This window comes from Trichosurus vulpecula, chromosome 9 (assembly GCF_011100635.1).
Source record: "Trichosurus vulpecula isolate mTriVul1 chromosome 9, mTriVul1.pri, whole genome shotgun sequence".
Lineage (NCBI taxonomy): Eukaryota > Metazoa > Chordata > Mammalia > Diprotodontia > Phalangeridae > Trichosurus > Trichosurus vulpecula.
Genome location: NC_050581.1, coordinates 44,157,550 through 44,170,596, shown reverse-complemented (window position 1 = coordinate 44,170,596; position 13,047 = coordinate 44,157,550). Strand labels below are relative to the sequence as shown.

At 37.0% G+C, this 13,047-nt stretch overlaps 1 protein-coding gene across 1 annotated transcript in view; it reads right to left on the bottom strand.

The window, feature by feature from the left end:
• Nucleotides 1-13,047, bottom strand: part of SNX29 (sorting nexin 29) — a 647,758-nt gene that overhangs the window by 224,656 nt on the left and 410,055 nt on the right. Inside the window, exon 17 of the mRNA XM_036738094.1 lies at nucleotides 2,623-2,678. Within this exon, the coding sequence (XP_036593989.1) occupies nucleotides 2,623-2,678 (56 nt within the window). The remainder of the gene's footprint in view (nucleotides 1-2,622; nucleotides 2,679-13,047) is intronic.

The following is a 13,047-nucleotide window of genomic DNA, read 5'->3' as shown; positions in this document are numbered from 1 at the left end:
GGGAAATCTCATTACCCTGAATGACTTCAATTATCTCCCATTTGGATGATGCTCCAATTTGTATCTCCATCCCTGACATTTTCCCTAACTAGTTCCATAGCACCAGTTTCTCACCTGAAGCACCATCATATCATTTCAAACTCAACAAACCAGCTGGTTAATTGATCTCCTCCTACAAGTTTCTCCTGCTCTAGTCCATTCTCCAATCAGCAATCAAACTGATCTACCTCAAGCTAAGATTTGACCAGGTCACTCCTCCACTAAATAAATGGCAGTGACTCTCTGTCACCTCCAGGATCAATAAGCATTTAAAACCCTCCATAACCTTCACTCCCTACCTTTCCGGACTTCTAACACCTTATACTCCTCCATGTACTCTTTGATCCGGTATCTCCTGATTTCCAGCTCCAGGGATGACTGGCTGTCCTTTGCGACTTGAATACTCTTCCTCTTTATCTCTATCTCTTGGCTTCCCTGGCTTCCTTCCAGTCCCAGCTAAAATTCCACCTTCTCCAGATAGGATTTCTTGATCCCATTCATTCCAGAGCCCTTTCATTGTTGATTTCCCATTTATCCTGTACATAATGTGACTGTATACAGTTGTTTCCATATTGTTTCCCCCATTAGACTATGAGCTCCTTGAGAACAGGAATCATCTTTGGCTTTTCTTGTCTCCCCAACACTTAGCCAAGTACCTGGCACATAGAAGGGACTAAATAAATGTTTACTGACTCACTGGATTTTGTCTTCTGCAAATTACTGCTCTCATTCTTCCTATTATCCAGCTATTCTCTATGATACTTGATTGACAGATATACATATATAGCTTTCTCCCTCTCTCTTTTGAACAGATTTGCAAAAAATCATTTACTAGCCCTGGGCTAGAGATGTAGGGTACCTTTATAACATCACTCCCACATTCTAAGTCATTGCCAAAAGTCAAAATCCCCTTCTCATTCACTAGCTTCTTAACCAGCTGATCTCTTCCAATTCTACCTCTGTCTTTAATGGACCTTCCTTTTAATGGCAGCAGTGAAGAAAATATCACTTATGCTCCTAAGGATTTCAATTTCTTCCCCAAGACTTCATATTCCTTAGCAATGCTTTTTAGAAGCCTTCTTGCAATAAGATTTGTTGCCATCATGAATGGCCAGAGAGGAGTGGCAGGCATCCAGTTTGATCAGTGTTAGGGGTTCTTTATGATGATCTGGATACCTGACCCAAGAGTACATGAGACCTCTGCGATGCTAATGTCAGAATGCAAAACAGTTGCCTTAGTACCCATCAGCAAGGAGGCCCTTATTTTTTCCTCTGATAATGATCTTGTATCTGACATCATTGTTGAAAGACAAACAGTCATTTCTGTTTTGTTTTCATTTTTGTTGCTTCCTGAGAAGGACCAAGGCCCTTGTCTTTGGGAAGAGACTCATTATCTGTTACTTAGGTCCAAACATTCAGTAATTGTTCCCTTTCTCCCCTCACATTTTACTCTCCCACCTCAGAAATAGGGATGCCCATCTGCCTCTTTACAGCCTTTTTTGCTCTGAAACTTCTCTTCTATTTTTCAAAGGAACATTTTATTTCTCACTTATAACTCCATGAAGTAGAGAGGCATTCCTCAATTCTCCTCCTCTTTGATTCCAGAAGGGAGATCAGCCTGTTCTTTGGATAATAAGAATTATTTGACCATGACTAAAGATGAACACTAAACGTTCGAGAAAGATTACTACAAAATTCTTCCTGTTCTGTGTATTTCATGGAAGTGAGATGCTCAGGCTTTTATTATCTTTGAAGCTATCTCCTTGTACCCAACTCACAAAATAACAAATAAGCTATTTACCTTTAATATTATGATAGATTTCTGATTTTCATCAGCTTAGGTACTTCTACCACCGATGGGTATCTCAAACGCTTAACAATTTATCTCATGAAATTTTTGTTCACACTTTCCTATAAATTGTCCAAAGAGAATCCATGCAAACTCCATATAGAATCTACCCAAGTAGGATTTCTCCCCAGCCAGAAGTGATCTCTCCCCTTCCCTGCTCTCTCATTCTTGACCTTTTTTGTGGACATCCTCACTAGTAATATAATTATTTGTGTACACATAGATTACAAACTCTTTGAGGAAAGGGATCTCATAGATGATGAGGTAGATGTGCCTCAGCTCACATTCTGTGCAAATTTATGGGAGGGTTTGTGTTATTTTTCATATCAGTATCTTCAGAACCTTGATTGGTTTCGTAGTCTGTGTGTAACAGTACACATATATAACATCTGATATTTGTTTAATTGAATTGAATATCTAAAGTGTTAGAGGCCTTCTTATTTTGTGGTAGAAGGGTAACAATGTATCACTCAAACAATTCACCCACCGTCTCTTGCTATCATTACCTTACCAGCCCATCTCTTTTTTCTAATTACATGTGCATAAAAATCAGAATACCAAGACTACATTTGTCATATCAAGTGATCAACTTGAGAACTGGATCCTTTTGAGATCTGAACAATTATTTTTTTCTCCTTATGGTATAATGGCTCAGGGATAAACCTGACATTGGGTGTTAGCCAAATTAAACCATTTTCATTCTAAAGTGTATCTTTAAGATGCTAAAGACTTACATTTCAAAATCTGACAAACTTTGGTCTTCAGATGTTTGACTCAAATCTCCAGGTACCTGCCATCACAAGAGAGAAAGAAAAGGCATAACTATTATTATGGTATGTGCATAATGATGGTAGAATTCTTCATCTGAATGATTCCTGAACATTTTGCTTTAAGAATGCAGCTAAAAAGCTATTACTGAAAAACAATAAAGGTTTAGGGGATAATGGAAGGGGGGCATGTTCTAGTAATAAAAATGTCACCAGTGAGAGATCTCAATTATCATTATGGGGGGGGGGGGGAAGCTGCTAATCCTACTGAGATAATCATAGGCATGTAAGAGCATGTAATTTTGGAGCTATAACAGGCTAATTAGAATCCTAGATGGAAGGTATCAGATGTGTGGATAAAAAAATACACATGATAAAGCATCACATACACAGTATATAGAAATTAGATACCAAAGTCTACCTCAAGCACAGCCCTATTTTACCCCCAACGACAACTGAGCTTATGTTTATGAAAAGGAATGTATAGAAAATTCTCTGATAAAACCCTTCAGTGGAGATGGATGAAAGAAACTACCTGACATTTACACATGGGTATCCATTCAGTGCTAAGACAGTGATAAGCTTCAGGATCATCAGGGGATTAGCCATATGCTGGGGTGAAACTACCAATCAATTAATCAACAAACAGTGATTAATAAGTGCCTACCATGTGCCAGCCACAGTGCCAGGTACAGAGGATACAAAAACAGAAAATGAACCTTTCCAGTCCGAAAGGAACTTTGCTGCTTACTAACAAAACACTGGTGTCAGTACAAAAGCACAAAAGCAGGCATTGGATACACCTCTGGACTGAGCTTCCTAATTTGGTTTGGCCAAGTCAAACTTTGCTGAATATTCAAGAAGAAAAACAGAACGAAGGAGGAGCTGCTTAAATCAGAGAAGAAATAACCATTAACTCGATAATTTCTATTTCCACTGAGAGCACATTAAAAGGAAATGGACGAACTGGAGTGTGAAGGATTTAGGTTAGAAGTACAGATATGGGTATGATATACCTGGGTGAATTACTGGGATAACAACAACAGCAGCTACTGCTGATGCTACCAACTATCCCTACTACAAATCACAATCACACGGTCGTTTGACATTTGCAAAGTGCTCTTCATTTGAGGTAGGTGATGCAGGTATGATTAATCTCATTTTGCCAATAAGAAAACTGAGCTTAGGGTCTAAGTGACCTCCCCAATGTGACATAACTAAAATGTCAGAGTCAGAATTCAATCCAGGCCCTCCTGACTCCAAGTCTAGCATTCCTTCCACTATAGCATGTAGCCTCCTTTGTGGAAACCTAAAAATAGGACTAGTCTAGTCACTAGTTTAGGACAGCATTGATAAAATCCTCTCTAGCTCCAGGAGGACAGCCTAGAGTAAGTTCCCAAGGGTCTTTGTTGTCCTAAGATTCATTGGTCCTAAGTGGTTAAATTGGGCTTCATCAAACAGCAGAATGCTCTGTAAAGAGGGATTACTGGGGTGGGTTTCCTTAACCACAGCAAACAGTAAAATGATTTTGAACTTTAAAGAACTTAGGTTAAATCACACACACATATTCTCTATACAACTATACAATTCTAATCACAGCACAGATACACATAATATCCTTATTTCACAATACCAATATTATAAGAGTCCTGTTAGGTTAAACACTAGGGGCAGGGATGTGACTCCAACACTACATTTTGAATCATCCTAGAAACCATTTTCATTTATATTGGGAGGAGCAGGACCCTAAACAGACAAAGCTGAAAATCAAGTCTCTAGCTTTGTATATGGATTACTTTGGTAAGGAGGCCTTGGGCAATTTCTTTCATCTCTTGGCTTCAACTTCATGATCTAGGAAACCAGGGGACATTTCTCTAAGGGATACTGTGTGGATTAAGTAAATAGATCTAGAGGTAGAAATCAAAAACTGTTAAGCACCAATATTATTATAGTACTACAAATCACTGACTCCTTTTAATTCTATCTTACTTTATACAAATATTGAAAAGACTGCTTTTCTAAATTAGCAAATACCATTTATGATAAAATGTAATTCCTACCATATCCATCAAGAAGGGCAGAGGCAAAGAAATAAAGAAAAGATACAGTAGTATTATTGACAATGTGTTGTTTTTAATGACAGATATTACTTTGTAATTATAAAGAGGATTAGCAATGATGGCTTAATCTTAAAATGCTGTAAAAACTCTCTTGACAGAATATTTTTCTCTCTTATGATTATTTTTAGTTACATTCTGGACAGATTAAATAGCAGGTGACCTTCAAGTAATTCTTCTTCAAATGAGTTTCTCCTGTAATTATGTAGTATTCTCTGTGCCATTCCAGTTCTAAATTTATTGCACCCATATGAGTGTCATGTTAGCTAACTAGGAACATAATTCATGAACTCCATAACCTTCATAGAATCCACCTGGATAAACACAATTGATATTGCTGTATTTGTATAATTATAACTGACAGGAAGAGGTACTAAATGTTTTAAGGATTTTTATCATCATACCATCTAGCCAAAAGTATACCTATAAAGATTTGTGGTAATGCTCTAGAAAACTGGTTTTACCTGCAATATTTTAGCAACAAAGGAAGAGAGATAATTGTAAGAAATACTAGCTTTTTACCAATGTCATCTATGAAAATTCCTTATGTATTCCAAACATGTTTCTATGAAAATGTCTTTTATCTTTTGAATCCCAGAGATCTTATACTTCCTGAGGAAACAATGTTCTCTATGCTATAGGCCTCTCTTCTGACTCACCCTTCGCATCAATCATAACTTAAATGATTATAAACTTGAAACTGTTACTTAATTATTATAAATGAGAATGTCACTCACTCCTGGCTATGTTTAGTGTAAGGTACCTCATCATCTAATTTATAATCTTAGAAAACACACTATGAAAACAGGTTTCAAGGCAGGAGGTAGGAATGATGTGGAGAAAGGAAGTGAAGTCTAAAAATATGTACACAATCGCTGCCAAGCCCATGTGAAAACCCTGGCCCACTGTTATCAAAATGGAAATAGGGGTATCAGGAAGAACATCGATCTACACAGGTCTCTTATGAAGCCACCAGTACCAACTGCAAAAGAATAGTAACAATGACACTTTTCTGGTTCTGTCACAAGCCTAACTGCTCCCTACACCCTGTCCTCTCTGCAGCCCTTAATGTGGGAAGCCACCAAGATTCTCTCCTTGGCCCTCTTCTCTTGGCCCTTTGCATGGTCCTCCCTGGTGACCTCATCCTCTAGGATGGCTTTAATTATCCAACCTCTGTGGAGGAATCCCAAATCCACTTACTGAGTCATGCCGAATCTCCAGAACTACAGAGCTGCTGGACATTTCCCCACGGTTGTCTTGCTGGCAACTCAAACAAAAGTCAACTGAGCGCATCTACTTCACAAACACTCCACCCAACTTCCCTTTCTGTTGATGGCAGCTTAAAACCACAGTCACCTTTGTTTTTCTTTCTCCTTCACCAGTGTACATATAATCAGTTGTTAGGTCCTACCGTTACTACCTTACAATAATATCTCATGTTTCTCACAGAATAAAGTAGGATCTAAAAAAATGTAACTTTCTCATTTTACAGATAAAGAAATTGAAATCCAGAGAGAATAAATCATCTTTTTTCCAATCATGCTGCCATCACCCTAGTTTAGGCTTTTATCCCTTTTTACCTCAACTTCTATAATACCCTCCTAACAAAGCTCCCGGCTTCTTAGTTTTTCTTCCTTTACAACAAATCCTTCATGCCACTAGCAAAATTATCCTCTTAACAACATGTCTTTCTCCTGCCTCAAGATCATCATTTAAAAAAAAGACTCCTCATTAATTATAAGAAATAATACAAACTGCTAAGCCTGGCATTTAAGCCTCTGCATAATTGGACTCTAATCTAGTGTTACCTCTATTCATCCTACTTCTCCTTCACATAGTCTATATACCAATTAAACTAAACTTCTAAGTGTACCCCAATCTCATTCTACACTTTCACCTAGGCAGGCAACTTCTTTGAATGGAATGCACAATACATGTCTGCCTTCTGATATTATTGCTTGGATATTATTACAAGGGTGACCTTGGTTAACATAACTTCCCTGAACCTCAAATGTAACATGAAGGAATTTGGAATAGAAGGCCCTTTTCTACTTTAAATCTGTAATCCTATGGTCTTCTCTCTTCCTTCAAGGCCTTGCTGACATACTCCCTCTTCCATAATTTTTTTTTCCTGATCACTCCACCAGAAAGTATTTTCTTCATCCTCAAACTTCTCACACCCTTGTCTGGATATCACCTTGGTACTTGGACACTGAGGGCAGGGACTCTATGTTGTTGTTTTTAACTGTATTTCTACCAGCACTGTCTTGCATGTAGTACGCATCTAATAGGTGCTTGTTAAACAACTGAGTTGTACCAACTGATTTAAGAACAGTTCTGAATTGTGCTTAGTCAATCAGTGAAACATATGGCAGAAAACCAGAAGGATTTAAAAAATATATTCCTAGCTCTCAAAGCCACCAAATTCAGCCTAGGACGAGCGCACACACACACACACACTCTCTCTCTCTCTCTCTCTCTCTCTCTCTCTCTCTCTCTCTCTCTCTCTCTCTCTCTCTCTCTCTCTCTCTCTCTCTCCTTCCTGAGGCTAAGTCCTAGTTGCAACTACCCCTCAAGACTGATCCAGGAAATCTTGAGAGAAACAGACGAACAAGGAGAATTATTCTTCTTAACTCCTCTCATCTCTACCTCTCCCCTCTAGCACCATTCCTAGCCTCACACTTATCAGAAATGTGGTTACTTTAGGTAGTAGATTTTGCCTAGGAGAACAGGCATACGATTTTACTTCAAGGAAGGCAACAATTTGAGTTTACAGATGGAGTTAGAAAGTATGGGTCTATTTTTAGAGTTCACTATTCTGTTAGAAAATCTTAACAGTCCTTCTCCTGCTTTTATGGTCTACATCTCTTCTCAAAAATGCCCAAATTTTCCCTCTTTGTTGCCATCCAGACGGAAAATGTGAAACAGTCCCTTCTCCTTCAAAAATCTTAATACCAAATAGGGTTTTCTGGCTAAAAGGATCTTTTACCCTACTTGGACTGATAAGCACAAATGATCAAGTATCAAATCAAGACAGGTCGAGTCAACAAGCATGCAGCAAGTGCTTACTTACTATATGCCAGGCACTGTGCTAAGCAGGGAGGATTTTTTCAAAAGGTAAAATTAGCCCCTTCCCTCAAAGAGCTCACATTCTAATGGGAAAGAAATGTAAGTAACCAGGTACATATAATAAACACGCAGTCCATAGAAGGCAATGTCAGAGAAAAACAGACTAACTGCTAGGGAGACTGCATAAGGCTTTCTGCAGACGTTGGGATTTAAGCTGAAGAAGGAGCTACGAATAGGAGGTGAGGAGAAAGATCAGTCAAGGAGTGATGGCTAGCCAGTTCAAAAGAACAGAAGGGGAAATGGAATGTTTTTGTGTAAGGAACAGCAAGTAGGCCCAAGCAGCTAGACTGTAGAGTATGCAGAGAAATGTAAAGTGTACAAAGAATGGAAAGGAAGGAAGGGGCCAGATTATGAAGAGTTTTATATGCCAAGAGCATTTTATATTTGATTTTGGATATAACAGAGAGACACTGCAGATGACAGAATAGGGTGGGAAAGTGGTGTGACATGGTCAAACCTACACTTCAGAAAAACTGCTCTGGCAGTTGAGGGGACAATGGATTTGAATGGGGATGGAGTTGAGGCAGGGAGACTAATTTTAAAGCTACTGCAATAGTCAAACAAAAAATGAAAAATGTCTCTGAGATGAGAAAATACGGGAATAGTCAACGTTAGGAGAGTTGCAGAAAGAAAGACATACTAGTGCATTGCTGGTAGAGTTGTAAATCAGTAACAGCATTTTGGAAAACAATGTGAAATTATGCAAATAAAGTAAGTAAAATGCCCATGCTCTTTGATCCAGAGATTTAGCTACTGGGCTTATACCCCAAGGAGGTCAATAAGAAGAAAATCCCCAAATATATCAAAATAGCAGCACTTTTTGTGGTAGCAAAGAATAAACAAAGTAGATGCTCATTGATTCAGATATGGCTACACTAGGTGTGGTACTTAAATGTAACAGAATAGTATTGTGATGTAATAAGTGACAAATAGGATGAATTCAGAGAAGCATGGCAAGAGCTACACGAACTGATACAGAGAAAAGTTTTAAAAAAAAAAAACAGAAAACAATGTATTTACTGGCTACAACAATGTAATTAGAAAGAACCACACAAAAAAATTTTAAAAATCGATCTATTATGCTGATTTGTTCTTTTTTCCTTTCTTTAAAAAATACTACTTGTTAATCTAACTACTGATTAGAGAAATGCAAATTAAGACAATTTTGAGGTACTACATCATACCTATTAGATTGTCTAATAGGACAGAAAAGGTAAATGGCAAGTATTGGAGGGGATATGGGGGGGAAAATGCACGGTTGGTGGAGTTGTGTACTGATTCAACCATTCTGTAGAGCAATCTGGAACTATGCCCAAAAGGCTATAAAACCATGCATACCCTTTGACCCAGCAACACCACTACTAGGTCTATATCCCAAAAGAGGTAAAAAACAAAAAGGATCTATACGTACAAGAAATATTTATAGCAGCTATTTTCTGGGGGCAAAAAATTAGAAATTGAGGGGATGCCCATCAATTGGGGAATGGCTGAACAAGCTGCAGTATGTGACTGTGATGAAATACTATCATGAGCAGGATGTGCTCAGAAAAACCTGGAAAGACTTGCATAGGCTGATGCAAAGTGAAATGTACTGTGTATGAAGTAACAGCAATATTGTAAGATAATAACCTGTGAATGACTTAGCTATTCTCAGCAATACAACAATCCAAGGCAACTCTGAAGGACTTATGATGAAAAATGATAATCATTCTCAGAAAAAGAACTGATGGTGCCTGAAAACAGATTGAAGCATACTTTTTTTTTTACTTTATTTTCTTGGTTTTTTTTTTCTCTGTTTTCTTTCACAATATGACCATTATGGATATGTTTTGCATGACTACACACATATAACCTACACTGAATTGCTTGCCTTCTCAATGAGAGGGGGTAGGGAGGGAGGGAGAGAATTTGGAACTCAAAGTTTTAAAAACTAATGTTAAAAATTGCTTTTACATGTAACTGGGGTAAAAAAATTATTAAATTTTTAAAAATTTTAAATACTATTTGTTTTATGACACGGGGAGGCAGAGGAATACTGGGGGAAATTATGGTAACAAAAAATTAATAAAAATGTATTTTAAAAATAATTTTTAAATGCCCTCTCTTGAAACACAAATTTAATACGTGCCCTTCTCATCCTTAGTTATGTTTAGGGGAATTGGAGGCAATATATTAATTGTGGCCTGAAAATCATAACCACCCTAGGGCCAACTTGGATTTTGACTAAAACTCTTACTTTCCTGCAGCCTGATTTTTTTTTTAGGCCCAGGCTTGTCTCAATTAGGCTAGGGACCTGGGAAACCATGCTAAAGTTTACATTTAAACTAGTCCAAGGAGTTTGCAGTCTGAAAACACTCACATCTTTATCCATTTCTAATCAATCCAATCCTACTCAATCATAAACAAAGTATGTAGGACCAAAGGTAAATAATGTGGCTATTGGTGGTGGTGGTAGTAATAGTTGCAGTACTCATACTAGTAGTACTGGTAGTGGCAATGATGATAGGAAATTCACATATTCTAGCCTTCCATTACTAGATTATGAAAAAATCATATATATACATATATGTATATATGTATATGTATATGTATATGTATATGTATATGTATATGTATATGTATATGTGTATATATATCATCCTAGGTTCTTGGGACTTCATTTTTTCTGAATTATTCCTATTCTGACTTTCCTACTAAAATGATCAACAATACAGTGAAGAAGTCTACAAATAATTAAAATTTTTAAATAGGATTGTAGTGCATTTCAGGAAAAAAAAATTGTGAAACCCCAAAGAATAGAAAGGTGCTAAGTCTAATGGTTCAATTAGAAGAAAATCTTGTTCTTCACAATCTCAATAATGTTGTCCCATTAACCTGTTGCTAGTTGTCCTTTGTCCTGGAAGAGGACCATGACATCAGGAAGGTGATGCCATGACTTGTAAGTGAATTAGATTTAAGTGAGATAGGGCTGTGCAAAGTCACTAGCCCCACTCTCTCCTGCGGAGCCATGTGGATCCAGTGGCAAGATATAGATCAGGATGACTGGATATGGCCCTGAAATCAATGGGAAACCTTAGCCTCTTTAAGCTAAGGTCTTTCCCAGGTCTCAGCTTGACTGAGGCAATGCCCACTGAGTGAATGAGACTAGGTAAGAAATGAGGCAAATAATGGACTCTTTTACCTAGTTAAAAAAAAAATCTTGGAGGAGAAGACCCACAGGGTTTCTGGCCAAAACAGAAACAATTACTATTTACATTCACTCTGAGCCATCAGGGACCAGTTGTTGGCCAATCAATGAGAGCCAGAGTGATTTGGGTTTAAGGTCTGGTCCTTAAGAAAGAATTCTTGCCCGTGAACCCCAACATATCTTGCCAGGTTTCAGCAATCAAAATTTATATTCCTTTGGGCGGAGCACCTACAAGAATATCCCAAGGGTACCTTAGAGAATGGTAGACTGGCAGCATGCTTAGCAATAGAATGGAAATTAGGAGAGGTAGATTCTACTCCTAATGTTGCTATGCAACCTAGGCAAGTCATTTAACTTCTTTAGGCCTGTATTCTCATCTGGAAAACATAATAAAATAATTCCTAAAGTCTCTTACAACTCTAATATTCTATGGTCTGAATTTACTAATGAAGCTATTTGGATAGATTATCCACACATATTACCTAATAATGCAGAATAATAAAAGTAATATTTTACATCAAGTTACAAATCAATTATTGCATATTTTATTGTAAAATGCAAAACAGTATCTAGGGTAAAAAAAAATTCAAACTGAAAAGAACCACCTAGAAGAATATAGCATTTTTTCAACTTAAGCACCAGCTTAGTTGGGGAAGAGGGAAAGAAAGGAAATATTTTCACCTACTTCATTAAAAACCACTTAATTTAAAAAAAAAACACTTAATTTATCTTATTCAGAGACACTTCATACTCTTTTATGTCTGGGTATACTTCCTTGGTACTAATAGGGCTCTCTGCTTTAGCTTTTAGGTTTCAGTTTCCATTGGAAAAAAACACAATTACTATTCCTTTAACATGTTAAATTTCTAAATTAATTTTTGAAATGAAAAACAAAATTGGGAATGACATTGGATTACTGACATTGTCTTCTAAGTTTTGGTGTAACTGGAGACAGTATGTTCAAAACCAGTTAATTTATATAATCATGAAAACATCCAGGCCACACTTTTTCTTCCAATGCCATCATACCCTAGTGCCTGCCCTATTTTTCACTTTCATTTTTTTATTATAAAAAAAATAAACCAGGGGAAATTCTATCTACGGGATTTTAAAAATAAAAGCAGAGGTAACAAGGCTCCTAATTTCAAGTTAAATCCTAGAGAATATGGCATTCAACATTAGAAATGTGCTCTGGGGTAGGATAATCTAATTTGCTAAATATGGAAATCGAGTCATCCCTATAAAGGAATTATAAAGGAATGGTTTCTGGGTGAAAGTGAAGGTTAGAGCATTCCATATATTTTCCTTTTAAATGGGGTAAAAGACAAATTACTAAAGTGAGTGTTTTTTATATTGTTTCCTAGGCATTAGGTATATAATATACCTTATATTCTAGCACATCCTGGAAATGTTGTTTAGAATATTCTACCTGGTGAACTTACTAGCTTCATCTAATGTTATCAAAAAGGACAAAGAGCACTGTGGCATATTAAAAGGCATAGTGGTCTTAGAGTCAAAACACTCAGGATCAAGACCCAAGTCCAAAACTTACTAACTGTGTGATTCTGGGAAAATCATTAAATCCCTCTTGAGGCTCAGCTTCTCCATCTGTAAAATGGGAATAATGATACACTACCTATGTCACAAAGTTATTTATGACTATTATGTAATATGATTATTAATGTATGTGGAGCACTTTGTAACCTTGAAGCACTACATAAATGTGAACTATTATTACTTATACCTATCACCTACACTAGATAATAACAGTTCATCTGCACTTCTCATTTATTTTCAATGAGAAATTTCAGCTTTGCAGTCAACATAAATGCAAACTAGAAATGTCCTACTGTTTCCAAACATATGTTACTGACTTAAGGCAGTCTTCTCACATGTTTCCTTTTCACTCCCCTTGCCTATCACTGACCTTCAGAAAATAAATATTTAGTTCCAAAACAA